General features: G+C 42.5%; 2 protein-coding genes across 5 annotated transcripts; both read right to left on the bottom strand.

Annotated features, from left to right (window-relative positions):
* Window positions 1–546: 546 nt before the first annotated feature.
* LOC115048081 (visual system homeobox 2) lies at window positions 547–2414 on the bottom strand (the record flags this gene model as incomplete). Its single annotated transcript, XM_029509331.1, has 3 exons — window positions 547–1024; window positions 1717–1874; window positions 2162–2414. Coding segments are annotated over 3 exons (834 nt in total), but the record flags the coding sequence as incomplete, so codon positions are not given.
* Window positions 2415–9239: 6825 nt separating this feature from the next.
* On the bottom strand, window positions 9240–26130 carry ints1 (integrator complex subunit 1). Of its 4 annotated transcripts, none has more exons than XM_029509006.1 (48): window positions 25997–26130; window positions 25582–25683; window positions 25177–25467; window positions 24866–25062; window positions 24545–24682; window positions 24293–24452; window positions 24085–24190; window positions 23684–23870; window positions 23233–23378; window positions 23011–23152; window positions 22711–22887; window positions 22522–22630; window positions 22313–22433; window positions 22147–22224; window positions 21919–22076; window positions 21570–21666; window positions 21385–21476; window positions 21226–21286; window positions 20952–21149; window positions 20503–20632; window positions 20159–20338; window positions 19806–19955; window positions 19535–19714; window positions 19327–19431; window positions 19055–19222; window positions 18729–18840; window positions 18485–18643; window positions 18243–18389; window positions 18051–18149; window positions 17727–17851; window positions 17294–17548; window positions 17026–17185; window positions 16803–16934; window positions 16266–16434; window positions 15298–15421; window positions 15077–15192; window positions 14857–14944; window positions 14482–14732; window positions 12884–13013; window positions 12209–12342; window positions 11918–12110; window positions 11713–11837; window positions 11452–11561; window positions 11182–11295; window positions 11016–11086; window positions 10812–10903; window positions 10504–10613; window positions 9240–10287 (listed from the first exon to the last, which is right to left on the bottom strand). In XM_029509006.1, the coding sequence occupies exons 2-48, from the start codon at window positions 25634–25636 to the stop codon at window positions 10172–10174; spliced, it is 6558 nt and encodes a 2185-aa protein (XP_029364866.1). In that variant the 5' UTR covers window positions 25637–25683; window positions 25997–26130; the 3' UTR covers window positions 9240–10171. The 4 variants fall into 4 exon arrangements, with proteins under 4 accessions (XP_029364866.1, XP_029364865.1, XP_029364864.1 ...); XM_029509005.1 differs by having other exon boundaries at window positions 15298–15424; XM_029509004.1 differs by having other exon boundaries at window positions 19318–19431.
* Window positions 26131–26370: the final 240 nt, after the last annotated feature.

The raw sequence follows: 26370 nt of genomic DNA on the forward strand, positions 1-26370 counted from the left end.
GATTACATTTGTCAGCTATTTCCATTGTTTCCTGTGAGGACGTGTGGCTGCATGCAGACATCCCGCCTGTCTGTGAAGGTAACCTGAGAGGTCAGGGATGAGCTTGTCAGTGGTGAAATCATTTATAAATGACTAGATTGTCAGCTCTGCCCTGACAGACTTAAAGGATAACATGGAGACATTCATCATTTTGTCTTGTTTGAGACTCCTCGAGTCGGCGTGGTCACAGTAAACAACACATTTAAGATGTGGTTGTGTGGTGGGGGAGGCTTGAAATAGCAAACAGGCAAAGCGGTGACACGTGTGTGTCCAGAAAAGTTTGGCGAGATGTTTAAAAGTTTCACTTAAATAAGAATGGGACTGAAAGATCACAAAGATCTTAGCTGGAATGTACTATTAGGGCTAAATTAAAGTATACACAAGATTTGTATATAACTTTGAAGGAAATCAATAACATTTTATTATATTCAAAATATTTTCAATAAAATCTAAATAATGAAACTCCTCAACCCAAAAAGGCCAAGGAAATACGTGTGGTGGTCTACACGGGGTTTAGCTTTTAGGTTATGATTATCTGTACAAACAGGAAGAAGGAAAAGAATCAATCACTGTGCGTGGCATCGGCTTCCTGTGTTTGGGACTGTGTGTCACCTCCTGACATGTTTACAGTGCTGTGGATTTCAGCCTCGTGCTCTCTGGCTTTGGCCCGCAGGTTTGCAATGCTGCAGGAGCGGAGCTCTTCAGAGCTCGGCCCCTCCGGTCTCTCCCACTTCCCTGACCTTTGACTCGCTGGATGCCTACGCCCACTCAGTGCCACGCTCGCAGCTTTTGTCCATGGGTAACTTCCTCCTTCCTGCCGCTTCTCCCAGCTCTCACTGTCGGAACTCTCTGAGTGCTGCTTTATACTCCTGCTCGCTTTCTCAGATGTCTCATCAATGTCTCTATTTACGTAAGACCCAGCACCGAGCTGGCCCTGGAGTTTCAGCTGCCGCCTCATCTTGGCGCGGCGGTTTTGAAACCAAACCTAGAAGCAATAAATATGAATAGTTTCAAAAGGTTAAAAACATATCAAAGCAAAAATCTTACGATTAAAGTTGGATAACAGCTTTCCCCAGTATCTGATTAGGGGAAATTAGAATCTCCACTTCTAGGGTCAGTGTTGTTCTGTGTACACTGAAGGAGTTGTTGCTCATTGTGGTCATTAGATCTCGACATGGTGATTCCCCCACAATGCAGTCCCGGTAACACAACACTCAGACTTTCAAAACAGAAAGACTGCCATTTTAAAAGACACTCACTTAATTTTAACAATCTCTGACACCTGAAACCTAATATTTGTTTGAATGCATTTTTGGAAGCAGCAAGTGGTGCAGATTCACAGTAGAGATACTGTAAATAAGAAGCATCTACACAGACAGTAAGGACAAGTGCCTGTTCCAGTGTCAGCTATATGTGGGCATGTGACTGCCGTTTTATGAAGATGAACATTGAACTTACCTTAAGTTATTTTAGATCTAATCAATCACTGTGATTTTTGGTACTATTGAGGAAGACTGTGAAAAGAACTGAAATAAGAAGCAACTCTGTTAGTTTGAATGTTAGTCAGCACAAGATGTGAAGCTGAAGCTCTTAACTTTCCTTTAAAAAGTGAATACCACGTGGATTGGATGGAGTGTGAGGTGGACGTTTTCAGAATGAGTTCAGTCTGCCAGTTACCTGTACTCTGGCCTCAATGAGGTCCAGTCTGAGGGCCAGGGCCTCCCTCATGAAGATGTCCGGGTAGTGGGTGGTCTCGAAGGCCTTCTCCAGCTCCTCCAGCTGCCAGCTGCTGTAGTTGGCGCGCGCACGACGCTGCTTCACTGGCCTCTGTTCATCTGGAAAGCACAGCGCGGGCGCCAATTACACAATCGCCAACGGGTGACAAGGAACTAATGGCTCTAGACTGGGTAATTAGTACGGCAATCATTAGACCCACTTTAACACTGCTTGATAATTGATTGTTAGTTACGAGCTGTTAGCCAATCTTTTGTAAACATTTACACTGCGATCAGATGGTGCCCACCGACTGTCTTAGAGACTGTTTTAATACAGTGCCAGTTTTGGCTTGGCAAAGAGACAAGTCAGTCTCGTTCTGACCGCAGCAGCTGTGGTCTGAACTCACCTGTCCCCTCCATCAGCGGGCCCATCCCGACGGCGTGCGTGGCCAGGAGCAAAGCTTCCTTGCATGGCTCGGGCTGGAGATAACTCCTCAAGGATTCGTAGCTGATAAAGGGCCCCGGGATCAGAATCTGAGGCTGGGAAGTCAGTGTGGTTGGGAATGCTGGGAAAAAGTGAGCTGCAGGTGAATGGAAGATTGCGGGCAGGAGAGAGGAGACCAGTTGCCCCGGGCCAAACATGTCCAAGCTATTAAGAGTCCAATATCAAGTGGCAGTCCAGCAAAAAGGGCCAGTTGGTCTCCTTATAGGGATGCTGGCCGGATGGTGAAATGCATCCCAACGTCCCGGAGTTTCAAAAAAGAAAAATTTCCAAGGTTCCGCTAAAATTACTGTCAGCTCAGCTGGTGGCTGGAGCTGCTGGTTGTGCCTCAGCGCAGGTTTTCAGCTGTTGTCAGAGGTGGAGGTGGTCTCACCTTAGCTTTCTGCGCTTCTCCTTCACTCCTTTTCCCCCCTCCTCTCCTAAGTCACATGACCTCCAAACAGGCAGCAGGATTCGGTTTCAAGAACTGAGGTGAGGAGCCGACCTGTGATTCATCTCTCAGTGGATAATGAGTATTACCCCATCCATGTTTGCTGCGTTTGTCGTTACCTTCCCAACCACACATGCCTCATACTCTGTTTCCCTCTCATCTATTAACATTATAGTGACAGTGTGCGTTTCCTCCAAATTGCTTTCTCTCTCCGTCTGCCCGGGGCAAGTTGCAACATCTTTGGCGTCTGAGGTTTCAAGTAGTGAGATGGACAGGATCTCAGTGTGTTTATGTTCATTAGACACGTACACCTTGAAGATTTGCCCGACACTTATCTGACTGGTTATCTAACAGTTGTCAAGTGTATTAAGTCAAAATTACTGCAAATAAGATTTAGTTAAAAAAAAAACAAAAACAAAAAACAAAACACAGGTGGTTCAGACCTGTGGGAAAACAACGCAGCAGGTTTCCAGGATCAACACCTCACACCTGACAACAAGGTGTCACTTGGACGCTTGAGTATTTTAATCCCTGTCAGTTATATCGCATGTATGTTTGATTAATATCTTTTGAAATTTCTAAAATCACGATGCTTTATTTTCCACATCGCCGACACTGACTCGAAGAAACTATGTCAGTCTTCCTCACAATTTGCAGCAGAGAACAAAAGGACACACCCACACACACAGCAAACACACACGCACACGCAAGGCAGGTAAGACAGGTGTAATAAATGGCTGACAACTGTGGAAAACAATACATAACAAAATTGTTAAGTTTAACGACGGAAAGTGCAGCTGTGCATTTTTGCGTTTTTGCATTTTTCATCAGTTTCGAAAAATGATATTTTTATGTCATCTTATGGCATATTTCTACTTGGAGGATGTTTTCGTATCACCATTGTTGTAAAGCATGCTGTAGTTAGTGTTCTGAGACAGTTACAGGATTTTTCCATCTCAGATCAAAGCGCACACATCAACACATTAGCAGCGAAGACAGGAAGATTATTAACACTTTTTTTTTTTTTTTTCTTTTGAGGAAGGCAGCTGTAGCTTAGTGTTGACAGATCTCTGATGAGATGATCGCCAGCACTGCCTGCGCGAATTAAACCCAGGTGTGTCAATTAATCTGTAGATACATATCACCCAGCAACGCACCTCACTAACTGCTCGCTGGCTCAGACGGCGGGCGAAAACACGCGGCTGTCAGTGTTGTCACCGCTGAACTGGCGGGGCTGAGCTGGCTTTGATCAGCCTGAGACCTCTCTGCAGGCGGGAGGCAGCTGGTCAGAGCTGAGGTGAGTCACAGGATGGTCATACCTTTACAAGCCGGGAGGACTGAAGCTCGCTCACCTGTGGCCCTTTCATCTGCACCTGTTCAAACACTACATTAGAGCTTTAGTGGAGGAAATAAACAGCTCCGGATTAGAACTTGACCGATTTGGACTCCTTTAAAGACAACATTTTAGTTAAGTTTATGTTTGGTGTCAAAAGAATTACAAAGATCCAATTGTTGACCTCTAATGCCTGACATTTGCTGATTTCATCATTAGCTTCCACCATAAAGGTGCAAAATGCAACTTTTCCCTTTTAAACTGTCTTAAAATGACCAGACTGATGTTATGTATTTTGTTCGGCTCATGTCATCTCAAATGGTTCCAGCAACTTTTATCATTACAGAAGTCTTTCATTTTAACCAAACGCCTTTTACACAGATGTCGGTGTCCTGGTTGTCTAACAGAAATCAAACTGACCCTTTATCCACTTTTGACACATATTTTCTGTTCTTGGTCATTTTTAAATACAGATTTTAACCCGATGTAGGACTTTAGATATTGGACTTCTGGATCTGAAGTTATCAGCCGAAGACGCTGAGGATACGTTTGTTGCTAAGCAGCTCACAAATCCGGAAGGGCACAAATATTTTAACGTGAAATTGCTTTATTCTGTACATTCGATTATATCATGTGATTATAACCGGGATAAGCAATTAGGGCAGCAGCGGTGAAGTAAACAACAGCTCCCATGATCCCATGCTTCTTGTCACCAAATGCGTGTAAGTGACGGACCCCATATTTGGGTTTAAATTAGAAAATACCGCATATATTGAATTGATATTGTAAATAAATTGGCTACCGTCAATGATTGATAACATAACCAGCTGATTAAAGACAATTTTTAGCCCTTAAGATGTTCGTGTGAGATGGAGAAGGACGGCAGACAGAGACAGAAAGAAATCATTTCTTGGGTTTGCAAGTCCTGCAGGGAAAAGGAAAATAGATTAAAAGTGTCTGGTTTGAGCTGCGGCTAAATAAACACTGTGTGTGGTGGGACTGACGACTGAATAGCTGTCTCCGTTTGTCCCTGGCACACAGGTAGTTACAGGGATTTCTGGTTTGTCTGAACGTAGGCCCCCCTGTTCCTTCACCCTCCCCCAAATTTCTGTGTTTGTCTATGTGTGGGTCCTTTAATGCCCATTGATCCAGATAATCAGGGACAAAATTGGTGAAAAACCAGTGGGGGAGGTTCTGACAGTAGCTTTTCAAAAGAGCTGCTTGTGGATAATTGAAGGAAGCATTAAGACAACAATAGTAATGGCTAATTCCGGGCTTTATTGGCCTCTCAGGTATTTCTCGCTCCCTGGATGACAAGCTGGCACTGGAGAGCTACAGCTAAAATGGCAGTCGGCGTATCATTAGCTGACCTTCAACTGCTGGGGCATAATGTGTGCTATCAGTTTAGCGAGCCATCAGTTCAGCCACCGTACAGATGGCTTTAGTTTGAAACGGACTTGTTTGAGCTTGCATTCATTCATTCATTGGAAACTCAAGGAAAAGGCCTCATCTGAACTTGCCCTCAAAAATCTCAGGTAACATAATGATTCTCACACTTGCACCTTCACTCAGCAATTTCCTGTGATCATTGTTACTTCATCTGTACACAACTAGGCATGGACAGACTCAGAGTTGCAGCCATGCAATTGTAATTTTGTGATATTAAAATTAGTTTGGAAGCCACTCTGATGTGTAAAGAGACGTTTTTTTTTTTTTTTGTTTGTTTGTTTTTTTAAATCGGAAAACGTAAAACATCAGAATTTAAAGCAGACCATGTTTACACAGTCTTACACTACAGTAATATTTTTGTGTGAACAATACATTATTAGCAAACAGGATGCAAGCCTCACAGAGCAACAGCACCATTCGTTGAGAGTTATGTTTGCAACCAATATTGTCCCTCGTTTGGTCTCTTCCCCCTCTGAAGGGAAACGTTTGGGTCTTTCATTGTTCTAAAATATTCACAAAAAACATTAGATTGTCTTTTGAAGTTGTCACCAAGGCTGATATTTCTGATGTAGACTTTTTTCCCCACTGGGAATTTGTTGCAGAAAATACTTAAAATGAGATGGAATTTAAATAAAATGATGTGGGCTATTAACCCTCTTTTTTTGCTTGACAGGCATGGCTGAAGTGGATTAACTGTCACACTCTGCCCTCACTGTGATAAGATACAATCTGACATAATGGAGATCGGGAGCACACCACATTATTATACTTTCTCCTCCACTACAATGGCACTTTAGCTCATAAAACAAGAGTTCTGCCAAATGTCATGCAAAGATGGATGATTATTGTCAGCGCCGCTGTCATGGGAATATATCTATCTGGTGTAATTTGCAGGCTGGAGCAGCAATGAGCACAGATAAGATCAATATTTAATGAAAGTGTAAGTGAAGCTTAAGGGTTGTCACTTAGGCCTCCGCTGTTAATGACATGTCACATTATCATTCTTATCGGATTGGGTCAATCTTAACTGCAATTACTGGCCTCATTTCTTTTTAATTCATTACAAATGTTGAATCATTTCTGTCTGTGCGAAAACATACCAGTAATATATTCTCCAGCTGCTTGCATATGCACTTTACTGTCAACCTGCACAAACCTAAAACTAAAATCTATTAATGGAAGTGAGGATTGCTGTAATTCAATCAACACACCTAAAATGTGTTTGCAACTTGGAAGAAAAGTGCATTTCATGGCTGAGGAAACCCCTATGCTTGGTGCCTCACTCTCCCTGGTAATAGTATCCCACAGTGAGCCGGCTGATTGTTTTAGTCCTGGATCACTGGCCATGGGATAAACCTGAGAGCCCAGCCTGCTTTTCATGTCAAACCCTTCAAGGGAAAGCGGCCACAATCCAAGAGCAATCACACTTGAGACATCAAAGTGCCAGCGAGGAGAGAGGCGAGAGACGGTCCACATTTTTTCCACGCAGGCCAAGTGCAACTCAAGCGTGGAGGAAAAGGAGATGATCTAAGGCGAGGGTGCCATTGAGAGGAAGACGGAGAGCAGACAGATGTGCACGGGCAGGTAGCGGCACATCAGGGCCCCTCCTATAGCTGAGACGCAGAGAAACCTCTGCTGGCCGCATTCCTGTTTGTTGCTCCTTCGCTGTCCACTTTAACAGTGGCAGGAAGACCTACCGACAAACATGTAACTCCCCTTTCAAACTGTATTCCACTTGTTTCTCGCACCCTCGTGGTTAAGGACAAGATGATGAAACATCGAAAAGCGCAAAACTGAAGGGAAAGGTAAGCTGAAGTATGGAAAGTACAAGCACCTCTTCTAGAGATGCCTCAGTAGCCTGACCTTTATGACACATACCACGAAACAGCAGCGTCCACGGTTCGCCTGCTGACATGTCACACCCCTCTCCCCCTCATTTCCCCGTCTCTTTTGCCTCTAAATGTCCAAACATGATCTTGAAAAATGTTTTCTGTGATGGACATATTATTATACATGGCACAATTAGATACTAATGCATCAATGCATCAGTGGTATTTCACTTTTAAGGGTTTGGCATTTCATCGGTTTAATCCAAAGCGCAAGGACCTTCAAAAGGTCTGAACATTAACTTGAAGGGAGGGGTTAAGAAATGATTAATAAGATAAGAATAGATGAAAAAAGAAAAAAAATTCAAACTTTCCTAATATAAAAAAAAAATATTTTTTTCCAAAAGGTAACAGAGTTCCGCAAATTGTTTCCCTTTGAAATGTACTTCAAATAAAGCCGCACAAAAAAGAAATAGTAAAGGATGAAGACCTTAAAACTGTTCCTGATTAAATGTTTACATTAATATATATGAAGATGTTTTATTACCATGAAGAAAAGGAACAAATGAGCAGTTGGCTCGTAGCAGCCGCCTTAGAGGGCACGCAGCCTGGTACGATGAATGAGGGCGGAGGTTGTTAACTTGTCATTGGTCCATCAGACTATTCAGGAGCAGCACAGCCCCCACCTGCCTCTTCCTCGTTGGCTGTCACTCATCTCTGTTCCGCCTCACTGCTGCCCAGCCAATAGGATGCTGGCGCCTGACCAAGAGCCCAGGCGGCTGAGACTTGTGCACTGAGCTGATTGATAACCATAAACAGAGCTGTCGGGGAGTTATAGGACACCATACAGGTGCAATTAACACATCAGACAGAAAGAGCATTGAGAGATTAGCAGGTATGGTGCATGATGGGTAAAGTGAGATTGGGATTACGTATGAACAGTTAGGGGAATGGATGTGCGAATGCATATTCATTAAGCAGGACTTGAAGGCATAATGATGGCTCAGAAGACAAAGAAAAGGGTTATTCCTGTCACAACAACCCGTTTTCTGTGGCCTGGATATATAAAGGAAACGTGGTTTTCATATTGTAGAGCACTTTTATTGCCACTTCGTTAAATTTTAAAAGAAAAGAAGAAGGGAAAAAAAAAAGCACTGCAATAACGTCGTCTGAGACAAGTAGCTTTCTGACCACATCCAACACTGTACCTCACTGAAAAGCGGTTCTTTCTAAATGGCAGATTCCACTGACCCACCAGTGTGGGCATGTCTCTCCCTCACTGAGGATCCTGAACCACGGTGTGGCTTCATCTCCATGTCCTCCCATGTAACAAAACACCAGCAGCAGACTGTGCTGCAAAATGGCCTGCCTGCCCACATCACGTCTTCAAAGCAGCCTTTGGTCTGTGTGATTGAACAATTACTGCCATGCTTAATTTACCATCAATAGGGGCATCCACTTTTCTGGCTTACCAGCATGCCAACACAATGTTTAACTTATCCCTTTGACTCCATCAAGAGGTTTTCGCATGAAGTCGGCAGCACTGAGCAAAACAACTCACACTTTCATGGCAAAATGGCTTCCATCACAGCATGTGCATTGCACCTTTAATTTGTCTGTTACGCCCCAGCGAAGAGCAAGCGTACCAATGACAGCTGTTTTCAGTTTTATCGGGATCCAAGAATTATTGGAATGAAATGAAACACCACGACTCGTCCACCACGACACCCCCGCCTCTCGCTCCTCAATCTTTTTTGAGCTACTAAAATGTTTCTTTTTGAAAGGTAATAATTGGTTTTTGTGAAATTTTTATTTTTACTATTTTATTATGAAACTGCTTTCCAATTAAACTGTGGTAAAATGTCTCCATTTAATAATTGAACTGGAGCAGTTAAGGGCTGAAATATTACCTGTTTCACTTTCTGCCAGTTAAAGCTGAATGAAAAAAAAAAAAAAAAAGATAATTTCCAAAAAGTGTTTTATTAAGATGGCATAACTAGGTGGCATACATTGTGTTCTTGTAACAGTAAAGCATCATGACTTTAAAGTATTCAACTGTTCACAACTATTCGGGCTTCTTATTTAGAGATTTTTCTCGATTGCTTGCAAAACATGAAAACGTAAAGATGGTGGATTACAAAATGTTTTGATTTTGTTTAAAGTTTACTAATGGAACATTTGAACAAAGCATTAAGTGGGTTTGTAAGGCAGCTTTTATCAATGTCATTTCATATTCACACATTATGAATATGAAGCCAAAACCACTTTCCAAATACACAATGACACTTGTGGTGCGAAACAATGTAAATGCTCCGAATTCGTAACTTCAGAAATGCAAAAAAACAAAAAAAATCTCCCTCTAAATTGAGCTTACATGCTTTCATAATATTTTGAGTTTTTAGTTTTTTTTTATTTATGATATATTATTTATTATTCCAATTTTGTATATTATGTGTTGTCTTTTACACTTTAAAAGCATCAACTAATAATGTCCCAGTTTATCTTTTTCAACTGGTGGTTAATATATTGTTACATTATCAGTTAAAAAAAACAATTTACATCCTTTACAAAGTACTAAATGAACTAATTGTGACTTTATTACAATAACCAATTTCACAGTTTTAATTATTACATTTTCATCTCATTTAGAGGGAATTTTAATACATTCTTTGAAGTCACTAAATCATTACACTGGTAGCCAACTGCTCACTGGAGGATCCTTTAATCTGAACCATTGAAGAGCCACAGAGTTCTGCCATCATCAAATTAGAGCCACATTTGAACTATAGGCAATTAAAAAAAAAAAAAATCTAGCTCTGGAATGCAGAGAGTGAAAGACACTATTTCCAATCAGATGTGAAGTTGTTGGCTTTGTTGTTATGTTGTTGCTTCCATGCGAAGGACTTTCATAGACTCTGAGATCATTGAACTGGTGTCAATTTGTCCGTAGATACCCACTAAAAACGCCTTGTGGAGCAAGATGTCTGCATGTTCTGGAGAGAGGGAGGGAAAAAGCTCTTTACATAACGCAGCTATGGATGTGTGACTTCAGTTGCATGCTTCATTAAATCACCTTTTTATTTATTTAAAAAAAAAAAAAAAAAACAAACAAAACCCTGCATGGTCATATGACATATAATCCACATCAGGCAAAGTGGTGACTGCTTCTTACCAGATCACTGTCAACATGGGACTTAAGAGTGTCTTACCCTGACAGAGAAGAACGTATTCTGGAAGATTCCTGAGAGCAGTCTGTACGACGTCGAAGTTGCCGCTGCCCATACAGTACATGAAAGTCGGCAGGAAGTCTGTTGCCAGGCTGAAGCACAGAAAACATCAGGTCAGTAAACTAATGGTTGACAGCGAGAGAAAGAGGTTTCGCATTATTCAAACATCTGGCCTTCTTTCTTTATTTGTCTGCACACATTTCCTCTTTTCTCAAGCACTTTTCTCCCCCCCCCCCCCCCCCCCCCCCCCCCCCCCACACACACACCCCAACCAAGTGCTGTAAACTTACCAGGGATTATTCTGCATGCAGCGCAGAGCCAAACTGAAGGCCATGTTCCGACACAGCTCCTCAGAGGAAACCATCAGTCTCTGTAGATCGTTCTACAAACAAAAACACAGGGTGGTGATGGGACGTATTACACACCGACAGGGACTACACTTGACCCCCCCCCCCCCCCTTTTTTTTTTCATGTGTCTGTCACTTATGACTCACAATGAAGTACTGGATGATTTCTGGACTCCTCCTTGACTTCTCATCAACCTCTGTCAACACTTCCAAAACATCTACAGCAGATGGTGGTGAGGAAAAAGGCTTGTGCATTACTCACTATGACGCAGGATTGATGTGTGTCATATTGTTGCAACGGTATGATAGCTACCTTCCACAGCTTCGCCTCTTGACATCTTTTTCAGGTACATTGTCATGTCAGCTGCACTCAGTGAAACTGAAGCGGATATGTTGACAAGGGGCAGAGAACCAGTGGACACGTCATCTGATAGAGAGAAAAAATATATGTCAAATATTAGTCTATAAGTCTATTCTATTCTGTAAGTCTGGTCTAGTCTATAAGAATGGACACTTTAGAATTGGTTGTGTATGTTGCTGTAAGGTGACTGCTTTAAAAAAAAAAAGGCTCAGCTTTGCTTACCATCCCTTTCTTCTGTTGTGATTTCTGCAGAGGCACTTTTAACTGGTAAAGTGAGGCCAGCTAGCAGAGATTTGAGCTGGGACAGGTCTGGGTTTTCTGCACACAGGCCCCTAATAAGGAGAAAGAGCAAAAAAAAAAAAAATAATAAAATAAAAACTTTAACAGAGCCCATTTTGTTTTATACTCTCAAAAATAGCTCACAGTTTAATATTAGTCACATATTTATTGTTCAAAAGATATGATCATCTTGATGGTACTGACTGTAAGATGTCAGAGTGCTTCTGCAGATAGGGAATGGCTGTGGCTGCATCATGCGTTATGTACTTCTGTGTGAACTGCAGGAATTTGTTGATGAAGAGCAGTGGACAACGGGTCCTCTGGAAGTTCTGTGAGAAGAAAGATGCAGAAAGGCTCATGTCAACCCTAAATCTTCAAGTGAAGATTTGAGCGTGTGTGAGCCACCCACCTGGAGGACCTTCATGAAGGAGAGAAGGCAGTCTTGAAGCGCCCTCTGGTGTTCGCTGTGGAAAACAAGTGGCTGCAGCAGCTCCAGGATGGCGAGCACGTTGCTGAAGAAGGTCATGTGGTTTTGCTGACGAAACTCGTGTATGTTCAGGTGAATGCGACCGTGGAGAAGACCTGCAATCATGGGCAGGTGTCTGGGGAGCAAAGTAAAACCAGTCAGCAGACTATATGTTTGGAGACAGAATGGAAACAACACTACTGTGTAGTTGTTCTGTTTTTATTGCAATTTCACCTGAGCAGAAGGACAGGGTGCGACACAGCCAGTTTCCTACAGGCCAGGTTAGCATCAGACACACGGCTCTCTGCAGATTTTGAGTCTCCTATATCAGCGAGCAGAGTGACGAGGCGATGCACCAGGACATCAAGCTGAGAAATGAAAATAAATGCTGTATTCAGTGTGGTACAGTGACAAATGTGTGGTTTTACACATGATATTTCAAATGACAAGTTAACAAGTACAAACCAAACAGTTCATGAAACAAGGAGGCAATGAATCGGATCTTCAGCACTTCAAGAAGAAATTCAAGATCTGTAAGTGATGATTTTTGAGCTACTCTATTGAGTCCTTCACTCCATATACTGCCACACGTGTTGTTGGAATGATTTACATAGCTCTTAAAAAAAAAAATGTATGCTTGTTCAGGACTTCAAATTGCTGCTATGTTTAATATGCTGTATTTTACAATTTGTGATATAATAAGATCAAATCTCTCCTGTTAAATAATGAACTCCAAATAGAAAGCCTTTGGTCTAAGACTCTTCTTTGTTCTCCTCACAAGAATATATTGAAATACTCACACAAAGGAATCTGCATGTAAATAAAATTAAAGTGTCTCAATTTTTTTTTTTTTTTTTTTAATTAGAAAAAAAAAAAAAAAAAGATTCGTGATCTGCCATGAACCCTCACCTTGCAGCTGCTGCCGTCTGCAGCCCCTCCACTGCTGAAAGTGCCGTCGGGCAGGGTGACGTGCTGGATGACCTCAGGAAAATGCAAATAGATCTGCAGCAGCAAGCTCTGGCACCGTTTACTCATTGCGCTGAAAGACAAAATAAAACAAAAAGCTAGGTATGCCGTGTGCTACAGCTTAAGGAGCAGCCACTAGCTGCAGAAACATGCCATTCACTTTAGGGAAAATACAAGCTATTATTGCCTCAGCACTGTTCAGCTGTCCGTCATAGAACCAGAAGCTTACTAACAAAGTAATCAAGACTGTAATTCTCCATGTTATTGAGTTGTGTAGCTTGAAGCTGTTTAATTGACAGTGACTGGTTGACCAGTTTTGTGTAGCCACAAAAAGTTTGTTACAGCTTTTTGACTCAAGTGAGCTTCACTCTTTAAGTGGCACAAAGATTATAGAGCAGACAATGTTCCCAGTTGGGTTTTGTGAAATTCACTTTCTCCGTCTCTTTCAACTGATTAGTTTAGAGCTGATATGAGACCACAGATTAGAGTGCACATTGAAGCACTTCTCCAGTGTTTCTGTCTATGAGCGACAATAATTAATGTGCATAAATACAAACTAGGCACATGAATAGCATAATGTAAGTCTGAGGTATTTGCCTTCAAGTCACTGCAGTTTCAGAAAATCCTCTTACTGGCTAAGGCTCTTGTCAGGCTGAAATGATGCGCTCCGTACTAACTGAAAAGTTTATTACAGCTATGCATTAAGCAAATCACAGCGACCTTGACCAAAAGTAAAGAGTCCGCTCTTCCACGTTCAATAGTTAGTGTGTAATTGGAATAAACACCAGCTTATCTGACAGCGAGCTTTCGCAAGAAGAATGCTTAACATACAGTCAAGTGTTTATCCAACACAAGGCCAAAGCCCTTTACTTTCAACATGTTTTTATCCTGCCATATTTTCACAAGCAACCATTTTACCAGACAAGCTTAGCTGTACTTAAATACTGTAATTCGGAAGCTAATTTTGCTTGACCTTGGCCAAAGTTTCCTCATTAAAGTGGTTTAATAACCAGAGACACATTCATGAAAGGAGGGTTTGCCTCCACAAAGAGTTGCACCCTGATCTCTGACAGCTAAGTCAGAGCAGGAATTCACAACACAGGCAAGTTTAGAGCTTCAGCCTTAATCCTCTTGGCTTCATTATAATACACTGAGCTTTTAAAGAGATCACAGTACAGACGACTTCTGCTGGTTTTAATTTCACACCAATAGACCTAATTATCGAGTTTCCCCTGGTCCACGGCATTGTGGCTGACAGAGGAAGTCTGAAAAGTTCATCTGCACTGGGAGGGAAAATCTAGTGCGATTTTTCCTCAAGTTTATCAGTACACCAAAATATGGGGGAAAAAATTTAATTACTTTCACTGTTTGGGCTGATTTGAAAGAATGCAAGGTGTCGAAAGGGATGGGCTAAGCATTTCTGGTGTACCTTAAACAATAAACACATATGTCTTCAGACAGAGAGGTTTGAAAGAGTGAAGATTAGAGAATAGAGGGTGAGTTTTGAAACAGTAAAACACAACAATGGCACAACTACACACCTGTCCTCCCATTTCTTTGCGCAGTTGATGAGGTAATCTGAGACTTTCCTGATGTTTTCTATATCCCCGCTGCAGTATGAGTGAAGGAGGGGCAGCCTGGACTGGATGAGGGAGCTGGAGGCCTGGTCCACACTGCTTTTGTCCTCTTGTTGTAAGTCCTGACTGTTCAGCTCTGACTCTGATAGGATCAGGTCCACCAGGCTGATGAGCTCCTCTGAACTGAGTTGCAGCACAAACTTCTCAGTTTTCTTCTGCATGACCAACATGAAAATCACGAGTTAAACATTTAAATAAATAAATAAATAAACAAACAAACAAATGCAGGGGAAAAACATCACATCTCCTGACTGTCTGCAGGTGGATTTATGATCTTACTTGTGGGATCTTTTGGTCGCGTCCTTGCCAGATACGTGGAATATGGCTGCACGCCCAAAGGAAGTCCAGGGCTGAGGATGGGTCCAGTCTGATAAAGGTTATGCAGATATTAAGTAAAAGTTCTCATTGTAAGTGAAAAGGATCTCATTATTATTATAAGTTCTCATGCATGTAATTACTAAAATCAAGTAGAACACTAGTTCAGAAAAAAAAGAAGTACTTGTAATCTCTGCGCTTGCTGAGAAGAGCACTGATACACTGCAGGAGGGTGGACCAGTTTGACTGATGCGTCAGCAGGGCTAAAAGATATGGTCTGTAGGCAGGGGTGCCTCGTGCCTAAATAGAAAACATTGTGAGGAAAGGACACATTAAGAACAACATGCAAACACGAGCTTAAACCTTGCAAGTATAATCACCATCAGCTGGCAAGGCTTATTTTACCTTGTTGAGGGCAAACAGCAGTTTCTGCTGAAGGTCCGGACACACTGATGTGACCTCGGGGTCAAGATGCTCCAGCCAGTCAACAAGCAGCCCAGAGGTCAGTCCAGACTTTGTCACCTCGGAGCTGCTGGCATAGGTCATACTGAGAGGTTACTTCTATGGAGTTGTGGCTGAACCATCTATTCAACGCTTGCAGTGTAAATCATCCTCAGAGAAAGGTATTGGACAATATACACAATTAACAAATGGATTATTTGATTATGTTGTGAGATATTCAATTGTGATATGTGATTGTGATATTCAAGCCGGTATGGTTGGTTTTGCATTTAATTTCACTGAAGAATGACGAGGTGATTTTTGTTTTTTGTTTGTACAAAAATGCTTTTGTTCGTTTTTCTGGAGAATATGTTTTGTAGGTGGGTTGTAGTGTCTGTGTTGCCAACAATGCACAATAAGATTCTGACGTAGTTTAACTACCATGATTTGAATATTGCACTAGGTCATACTGGAGTTTTGATTATATCTAGATTAGCTGCACAGCCCTAAATCTTGTATCTCGCATCCCAATTTCTACCATATACACTCTCTTCCATTTAGGAGATGATTTGTTGCTTTTAATGCTGCTCAGAATAACATGAAGAAAATGTGTCAGACAGTGGTGCCATGGTTTCTACACTTATATCAAGACAATACATACAAACAGACTAAGTGCAACCTTTCAATACGTCGCTGTGAAGTAAACTATTCTGAGACTTTCATGCAATGTGAATCAGTGGAGCCATTGTCAAGCTGCAAAACCAATTAAACCTTCCCGGACCAAATCCAACGGGAGTTTAGAACCGCGGGGCGACAGACAGCAGGAACAGTTTCCGTATTTTTGTCACAGGCAGCTGTGTTTGTCATTTAGTCCTGTCAAATAAAAATGTTTCTTGCATGAGTTGAGAGAGAAATAGAATTGCTGCGCTCACTTGTTAGAATCCACTTCCTTTTTCACAGCTCGCTCCTCGCCTTCCTGAAGCAGCAGGGAAATCACCATAGCAACAGGGCCAGCTGTCCCACTCTGTGTACCAACAGTCATCAACAGAGACAGTAGCTCCTCCAAATATGGCGACTTCACCTCCATCAGACCCTGTAACACTGGAAAATAAGATCTTGAGCTGCATGACCTGCATCCATGTAACAAACCAACTGTTAACAGCAGCTGTCATGCTTCAGTGGCAGTAAACTGCAGGAGCAACAATACAATGTATTATACAAAATGCTCAAAGCCTTTTAATTTAGCTCACATGATATATCAGATGACTTTTATTTCAAATCCTGCTGCTGTTTTCATCACCAAATCTAAAGGAGTTCCTTTTATTGTAACCTAAACTCTTAAACTCAAACTAAACTTGTCTTGTTTAAAATTTTTTTTAAATGGTTCTGGGAGTATTTTTAGTTCTAAGTGTTGAAATTCGTTCATACCTAATCATTCAATTGTTTGAACGTAATGGTTCCATTAATACCTTTGCCGATGAGCTCCGCTTCTGCATTACATCTCTCTCCAGCTTTCAGCATTGCAATTATCGCTCTTAGTGGCACTTCAGTATCCCTGCGATACGCCAAAGCCTCAGCCAGGTGCAGGAAACCTGTCCGCACTGCAGGACAAATACATGTATCCCTTATTTTTTATATGCAAAATGGAATAATGAGCATCTGACAAGAAAAAAAACAAACTGAGGTGCTCACCATCATTGTGCCTGTGTTTGTGAGAGTTCTGGCCAGCAAAAGACCTTAGCAAAGTCTTTAGTGGCCCTCCCTCCACTGTTGGGTTGTCTAACCAGATCAACATCTCAACAATGACCTTGAGGAATAGTGAGGAAAAAGTAATGTCCTGGGACACAAGGCGCTGGACAGAAAAAAAAAAACAAAACAACAAAATATTGAACAATTATTAGAATTCAGTGTTTGATGGATGAACATATGTGATGATATGCCAATATCCTGCATGCTGTACCTGGTAGAGGTGAAGTTGCCGCATAAGGGGACAGGAGAGGGCGTGGCTGCGGTGCATTGACATGACAATGGGTCCTGCGTGGGCAGAGGTGAGCAGGGCAGCAATGGCCTGCAGGAGGCGAAATGCCAACCCACCCTGCTGGACTTGACCCTGCTTGGCCCGCATCAGTTCTTTAGCCAGGGCTTGCTGCAAAGCCAAGGAGAGCTGGCTGGGAGGTGGACCATGCCAGCGGGGGTCAACCTTCAAAGGGAAGATCTGTAGGAGTAATGGATAAAAGAAACAGGTCAGTTTGGCACTGGCACAGTAGAATTTTGGAATAATTTTAACTTTTGTTTAGAGATTGTGTTCAACCCCAAGTTATCCAATGAGTTGAAAGAAAAAAAAAAATCCTACCACAAAGATACAAGATATGAAGTAAGGAGTTTATGACTACCTGAAGCAACATCCCAGTGAGATCATCTTCAGGTCCAACTGAAGGAAGCTGACTAGCCGCTCTCATCTTCACAGAGCTGTGAGGTGTTTCCACAGTAACTTTGGCTTTACTTGTTTCAGTAGAGTCTGTTAGGATGTAATAAGTACATTACATCATGGTTTATACAATTTGCATTCATTCATTCATTGTAGCTTTTTATCATTTGACATGTATCATTTTGCACAAGTATAAAAGTAAAGTGGTAAATCTTGTCAGTTAATATCAAAGACTAATCGTGAAATGTTATATGTAAGCTAGGTTGCCATATAACAGCAAATCACCGACCTCTTCGTGCAGGAAGCGATGAGCTCAGTAATGCATGGAAAGTGTGCCCTCCAGTGGCACCTCGCTCATGCTGCACCTCAACCAGGTGGGCCATATAGTCTAATGCAAAGAAAAAAAATATAATAAAAGAAAAGTGAAAATTCTCAAAAGTCTGTCAAATATTTCAGGAGATCATCTGCAAGAGACTCTTACGCTTGTCCATGATGTTCTGCTCAAGTGTCTGTGGATCATGGGAAACGGCCTGATCCAGGTACTGCAGCAGTTTGCTCATGCTGGAAACAGGGATGCCAAAGGACTGAACGAACAGCAGCAGCTGCTGAGGCTCCAGGTCATGCAGAGCTGTGGAAACATGTGCAAAGGTCCATTAAAGAGTATAATGAAAATACTTTTTTTGGTAAGTTGCATTTGTGCCTGTGAAGCATGAGAAGCTGTACCTGCATCAACCAATCGAGAAACCTCTGATCGGATCATCCTCAGTTTCAACCAGTCAGGCAACAGAAGGGCCTCCTCTGATGTGTCAACCAGGAAGGCGGTGGGTAAAGGTTTCTTGTCGGGGAACCAAATGTCCAAAAGAGAGTAGAAATCGCTCTCTCCTGCACGTAAAAAAAAAAAATGTACACAATTTAAAGCATGTTCTTTTGGAATGCAAACACATAACTTCAATATGAACAGGAATACCTTTGGGCGGTCCCAGGGTCAGCAGGATAACCATGGCGTGGACGACAAGAATGTGCATTGTAGCAGTCTCTCCTGTGGTCCAACGCAAAAATACCTGATCCTGAGATTCAGACTGGAAAAACAAAACAACACAGTTATGTGAATCCAAACTCATCTTCGTAGTTCCACAGTAAATGTGTAATGACAAAAAATTTGGGATTAAACTGCAGTCACTTAAAAGAGATAAAAGATCTGCGAAAATCCATCAGGTGACTTCGCCCAAACTTTGTAACTTGCCTTTACTTCAAGATTCTGGAGGAGACATAGAACACAGTTCCAGTACTCACCCAGCTGTAAAGATCCTCGCCTTCCTTGGTCTTCCTCATCCTCTTGATGTAAGTAGAGAAGATGGTGAGGAAAGCAGAGAGCACGGCATCCGACTCCGGCCTGGAGGAGTGTTTGGAGAAAAGGCTGTTCATGATGGTGGAGCGCTCAACAATCAGTCGGGCTATGTCCTGCAAGGCGCAACAAATACTTCATGTCAGCACTGCGCCACAAATAAAAAACTGGATGAAGAGAAGTATGTCATGCATAAATTTAAGCAACTCGCCGTGATTACCAGAGCCAGGTCATTGTGAGATGCCTGCTCCTCCACTGGTGCATGCTGGGACAGGTATATGAGATAGGCACTGATAGTCTGTGGATCTGTTTCCATGTGAATGGCCTTTGAGGGAGTGGACAGACGAGACACATGCTTCAAACTCCTATTCACTAATCCACCTTCATAAAATTTATATGGAGAGTTCACTGTTAAGTCAGACATCCACCTGTTGCAGAGCAGTGGATGTCATGCCCCTGACGCTGTCAAACAAGGGTAGCTTTGGGAGGTCTTGTAGCAGCCACTGATACCCAGGCAAGAGTTCAGCATCAGTAGAGTCTTCTTCCATGGGTTGGTCCCGCTCATCTCCATCCTTCAAGCCTCCTTCGCTTAGCACCAATGATAAACCCTGCATGCACATAAGAGGGACAGTTTTTTTAAACTGTAACATAGCGCTACTAGAGCATAAGTGATTTTATTTCCTGCTTCCAGCCTATTACCTTCATAGCTAGGACTCTGGATGCGACCTGAGAGGAGCTCAGACGACGCAGAAAATAATCAAGCACCTCGCATGTCGTTTGTTCGTCAGCCTTAGGACCTAACAAGAGATCCTGGAGACGCCCAAGTAGCTGCCTTTGCTTTTGTTGTCTCTGAAAAAGAAGTCAAGATAATTTAGGATGGCAAATGTAATTTGAGATTCTATATATTGTGTGTTAATTTGAGGACAGAGACAACTAAATAAGTACAGACAAAAGCTATTGAGAAAAATTTGAAAATAATATTTAAAAAAGGACAACTTAATTAATTGTCAACTGCAAAAAGCAGCAATAAGATAAAAACGTAATCATCCCACCTGTCGCTTCTTGGCCCTCTGCTCTTTGCTCTCTCCTTCTTCATCATCCTCTATTGGCAAACTGTCGTCTGCTGCATCATGTAGCAGGAATTCACACAGACACTGCACTGGAAGCACATCCAGGGACCCCTCACTCGACTGAACCAAATCAGCCAACCATGGCATGGACTGAGAGGAAGCCTGCGGGTGAGTGACAATGCCCCATGTTTTAAAAAAAAAAAGCAGTGGTATAAGATGGAACAGAGGATTTTCATATATGTTCTCTGGCCAATCTCAAGAGGAGAAGTGTGTGTTCCTGATTTCTCCATAATGTTTAATTAAGCTTTGCTGGGCACTGAGATGACCTGTCTCTGAATGATATTGAGCAGGAAGTCTGGGTTGCGGCTGCGGCAGAGGAGATGCCCCAGGCGCAGAGACTGGTTGAGGCTTTTTACTTGCTCCTGGACCTGTGGTGGAGGTCGACGAGGAGGACCCCTGAACACAAAAAAACCATTAGTTCATCTTCCAGAGAAACAAACTGTAACAAATCATTTATCTAGAGTAATGCAGGACTTAAGTTTAACTGACTGATTTGCAGCTCAATTAAACTGGGTGGCATATAGACAAAAAGTTGCATAAATTGATTGTTATGGATATGTAACATCTCCACATTGAAGCTCCAGCTCCCGTGCACAAATTCTGCTTTGGAGTAAATTCTAATGTTTTGACATATGAGCACGAAATGATTCTGCTATAGTGAATTTCTGTTAAGATACACAGCACGTGCACTGTGAAATCATTTCTCATATCTTACTGTGGATCCAGACTGGTAAGCTGAGACAACAGCAAGCTATTGCTCTCTGTGATGGTCTGTTTGGTGGAGGCAGCTGCCAGGTGGCTCTCAAAGGCCAGAATCTCTTGCTTCTCTCTCTGTGAGATCTGCAGCTCTCGGTTGATCATCTCTGTTTTTGTGTCCTCGTCCGCAACAGTGCAAGGAGGGTAAGTATAGTTACTGAAGACAGGAAGTTGAGTTAGTTCATGATCATCAGAAGGCTTGGCGTTACTGAACTCTGATAACCGTCACCTACTTCGTCATGACCATCTCCATGAGCATCTTTAGTGTAGGATAACCATCCCAGGCAGCCAGACCTAAAGGGGCACATTTATTAGCGTAAGACCTTTTTTATCAATGACTTAGAATATACTTTATACCAAATTTTATGAATGAAACATAAATTAGATTGTACCTATTCTTTGAGGATTAAATGCAGCCACCACAAGCAAAAGCAGCCACGCCTTCCAATAGAGTGTGGATATCGCCAAATTTGGTGGCTGGTACCTTAACCATTAAGAGTCATTTGTTATATTAGACTATAAACCGCATGATAAGTAGATGTTGGGGGGAAAAAAAAACAAAAACACTGTGCTGTACCCCGCAGGCAGCTGAATGTTCTCTGGGTGGTGGTATGTACACAGATTCAGCACCGCATCAATGAGTTGGATCCTCTCCACTCTCAGGACCTCCAGATCTGTTTAATGAGAAACAGTCAAGCATAAAGTCAGGAAGGTTTCAAACTGTTACAATTCAAAACATATTTGCTGAGGTGAAACGATAAGTGGTGAATAAGATGACCCGTGTTTGATTACTTAAAATTAACTGCCTGTTAAACTGAAGTAAATGTGTTCACCAAATGTTCAAACATTCCAAACACTTGGCACGTAACACAAACAGCTTTAACTGTGATCTTAAGCAGTCACAGACTAAGTAGATGTTCACACACCATCAGACTGAACTCCTGCGGCTCTCTTAACCAGGTGATCTGCCAGCTCCATTGCATCAGCCGGGCCCAGGGGCAGGTCACGAGACAGGCCGATCACTAGAATACGCATCAGTGTGTCTTCCAGCAGCGGTACCTCAGAACACAGACGCAGGAAGAAGCTGAGGGAAAACAAGAATGTCAGCATGCTAGAAATGAAAGCTGTAACAGATGCAACACATGGAGACTCACTTTCTATCACTCTCTGGAGGCCAGTTGTCCCACTTGTAATATGTCTCAGGTTGCTCGGTGAAAAGCACTTTGTGAAGGCTGCAGACATGACAGAAAAATTAGAGATAAGTTTATACATATGTGAAACAATAGTTTACAAACTGCCCACATGCATACAGATACCAACCAGTGAACATAGTCTTTTGCACCGACTTTGCTGATGGTGGGAACCACAGTGTGAAGCCACCACACGGCATCTCTCTGTATGGCAGCTATCTGATTTTGGAAGGACCTCAGAACCTCCAGATCTGAAACACAAAAGGCAAATACTTAACTAATACCTTTAACGCTCTACGGTTAGTAAACATGCAGTGAGAACTAAAACACAGCACTCACTCTTCTTCTCGCCTTTGTCCCACGCAATGCCTGCTTCTTTGACCTGGGCAGTGATGCCCAACATCATGGAGACGGTCAGTAAATCCGTCACTTGAATAACAAAACGCTCCTACGAGAAAGGGAAGGATAAACAGCTCAGAGTCAAGTTTGAACGTGGGACGCTTACAGTTAAAGTTTGGATCTACTTACTTTGAATTCCATGTCCACATAGCTGGCCTCTTTTCTCTCCTGCATTAAACCAAAGCAGAATGACTGGAAGTTAATCTCATGCTTGGTTTGCTTGATGATCTCTCTAAGCAAAGCTCTGGAGGCACGGAGATAATCATCCTTATTTGTAAGCAGGTCCTGGAACACCATCGCCAAGAACTACAAGCATGAACAGACAAGACAAAAACAAGATGACTAAAACAAAGAATTGAAAGTGAAAGCAGGTACTAATGGTGTCCAAAATAACATTTCTACTTTAAAAAACAAATCCTCTAATTGCACCTTTGGGGCCTGTTCAGGGCTGTGCTGGAGCACAGTATGGAGGACTTGCATATTGTTGGGATTCCTGGCATTGGATAGCTCATTGAAGATTACCAGCTTCACCATCGTGCCAAGGTTGTCTCTGTGTGCGTTTAGCAGCTCCCTGGAGAATCACATCTGGTTAGCGCGAGTCACCCTCACCATGTAATAAAAGAGTAAGTAAAGCAAACCGAGACATCACACCTGACACACAGCATGTAGTGGTTGAGGAGGACTTTCGGTTTGAGCCTGATTTTGATCAGGTTGGAGATCACCTCCATGTCATCTGATCCGTGGGTGTTGCAGTTCATGCACAAAGACATGAGAAGGTCTTGGGCTGGTCGAGTCAGCTGCCCACACCAAAAACAAAGCAAGTGAGGTCATACTCATTCAGTTCAACATATATCCATTTCGTTTTCACAGTGTGGTGGGGAGGTGAACTTAAATTATATATAATACAGCTCTAAACTGCAATAGTTTTTTTGTGCTATCTTTTGTAAATCACAGCTGATACACAGGGAATGTTGTAGCATAAAAATATCTTGTGATGTTGGTGGTGGTCCGTTTATATCGATTTTTATGGGCAATTGCCTGCTTCCAGTGACTTGTCACTACTGTGATATAAAGCTTTGCAGCTGTTGGTTACACTTCTCACCTTTGGGTTCTGGAGCCACATCTCCAGCCTCTGCACAGCCATGAGTCGTGCCTCTTTGTAGCCGCAGGTGGCCGTGAGCAGACGCAACAGATTTCGGGACACATTGTCCATCGGCTGCCTGCGGTTCAACTGATCCCTGAGGACGTCGAGCACATAGTCTTCCACACTCTCTGCCAGTTCATCATACCTACAGGACCCAAAAGGGTGAGACAAGAGGCAAAAAAATATGTCCCGGCATTTTGGAACTGTTTTTTCTGTGTAATTCATAAATAATTTAGATGTGATAACCTCATGAAATATTTAAGTCTTGTCATGTACAGTAAAAAATTTTAAGCTGAATTGTATTCAAAACTAGAAAAATTCTGTATCATCCTTCACACAAATGTGGGTAGTTTTCATACCTCGGCATCACCTGCCCCTCATCCTCAGGACTCAGTTTTTCCTCTGCTATCAGCAATTCCGTCTGACTGTCATCCTCATCGGGGGTTGAGGGGTGGGGGCTGCTACCTAGAAGCACCAAAACCATTCAACACTTGTTTTCTGCATCAGCAATTCTCATCCCCACCTGCCCTGATGTGTGTGTGTGTGTCTCTCCTTGATGTACTGCACCTGCACTGAGATCTCCTCCAGCACGGCCGGTGTCAGCTTGCAGCAGCATACTCTTTGGAGGCATCTTTGTGCCAAAAGCAGTCTGGATGTTGTCAACAAAATTCTTACAGTGGGAACTGTCAACCCAGATTCTTTCCCCAAGCGAGTCCTCAATGTACACCTGCAAACAAATTTTAAAGGTTATATGTGGCTACAATAAAAAAGAGGACTAAAAACGCTTAAAAATGTATTGTTTAGGATGATGATCCTCACTTTAACAAAAATCTCTGGCCAATTCTCATCTTCCTCATAGGCTGCCATCAGCAGATTGCAAGCAAGAACAGACACCAGACTGTTCCCCTTTGCTTTAAAGTTGATAGAGGCATCACGGCGCAGGAGACTACACAAGGCCTGGTGACCAGAGAAAGTGTGAGATGAGCAGGCAAGTATTTCAAATCATTGTTGGTCCAATTCCAACATCTGTGTTATAGAAAAATAGTTACTTTCAAAAATGTTATTTCAGAGCACTAATTGTGAGATGTACGCAGGCAGTTGATTATCTGATAACTACTCATTCCTTGTGCTAATTTGCACCTCAATAATTCCTTCAGTAGCAAAAACATTGGGCTTGATTTTGGCCAGGAACATGAGACTGAGATACAGCGTGATGTCAGGTTTGGCTCGGTTCATCTTGAGTTGTTTCACTGCTCCACACAGCAGTCCCTCAATACGATCATCATTTCCCTCAGACTCCGCAGCTTCGATCTCATCCAGCAGCACTGCCGGTGACACTAAGATAAGAAGAGTTAAAACTTTACTTGTAACTGAGTGTAGGAAGGTTTACAGTAATTTCTATGTCACACTTAACATATTCTCCATAAAAACACACAAAGCCATTGGTTTACCTTCAATAGGTACCACTGATGGCTCCTTTATTGAGGGGGATATTGCCCTCTTGTCCACAGCTGCTACATCAGCAAGTCTCGCCAGGGCACTCACAGGAGGGGTGGTGGATAGTTTGGGGCGCTTGGCAAGACTGGACAGACCCGATGAGGAGGGCAGAGTGGAGGAAGTCTCTCTCTTACGGTCGGGTGGTAAACCAGTGGATGCTGGTTTCAGAAGAACAGCAGGGGCTTTGGGTTCTCCACCCTGGCTCTTAGATCCGAGGGCGATGAAATCCCCGGGTGGGGGGTGCCCTGAAAATAGCAGACATCACAGTAGATTGTGACTATTATTCCTTTTGTTTTACTGTAACATTGAAGATATGCTGGGAAAAGAACACAATGAGAAGACTGGGTTGAGCAACAAACCTGATGGTTTTGCGGCACTGGGTCGCCTGAGAGTTGTGGGTTTCGGACGATTCATTTTGACAAAGCAGGTCGAGCAGGTGTCATCACCAATTCAACATCGACCTGTGTGTTCAAAAAGACGCAAAACAACACAATTAGCAAATTTAGCGCCCTTATTTAAAAAGCTAGCATCGTCCAACTAATTCCGATCACTCAATCAAAAAATGTCTCGATTGGCATTATCTCTGCAGATGAAAGTTTATCGCACGGGCTTTCAGCCCGTAATGGTGAGTTGTGCTTTTATTTAAAGCTCTAATGAGAATTACAATAGCGGGCAGGGGTGTGTGTGTTAGCATCTTCAATTAGCCTACATGTCTCAAACACTACGAGCAACATAACTCCTAACAACAACAAAAAATAAATAAAAGAGTCTCACTTGTTTAAAAGCTTCATAAAAAAGCGAGTCGTTATCAATCTGAACGCCAGTTTACAACGATACGTAAGATTGGTGCCGCTAAGCTAACAGACAGACTGAGCCATTGTAGCTCCGTCTTCTTCTTCTTCTTCTTCTTCTTCTGCTGCGGCTGGTTCTTCTTCTTCTTCTCTGAAATCGGACTTGAGGCACACACTGCCGCCGATTGCTCGGAGGGTGCAGTTCAGCGAGTCTGTTTTATTTTGAAATTCTTTACCGGAAAAAAAAATCTCAACGTCGTATATCAAGTGAAGTTGACGTCAGCAATAATAACAACAATAATACGTTTATGATAGGCTACGTGTAATAAAAGTGCATGTTTTGATATTGCCTTATTC

Source organism: Echeneis naucrates, chromosome 8 (assembly GCF_900963305.1).
Source record: "Echeneis naucrates chromosome 8, fEcheNa1.1, whole genome shotgun sequence".
NCBI lineage: Eukaryota > Metazoa > Chordata > Actinopteri > Carangiformes > Echeneidae > Echeneis > Echeneis naucrates.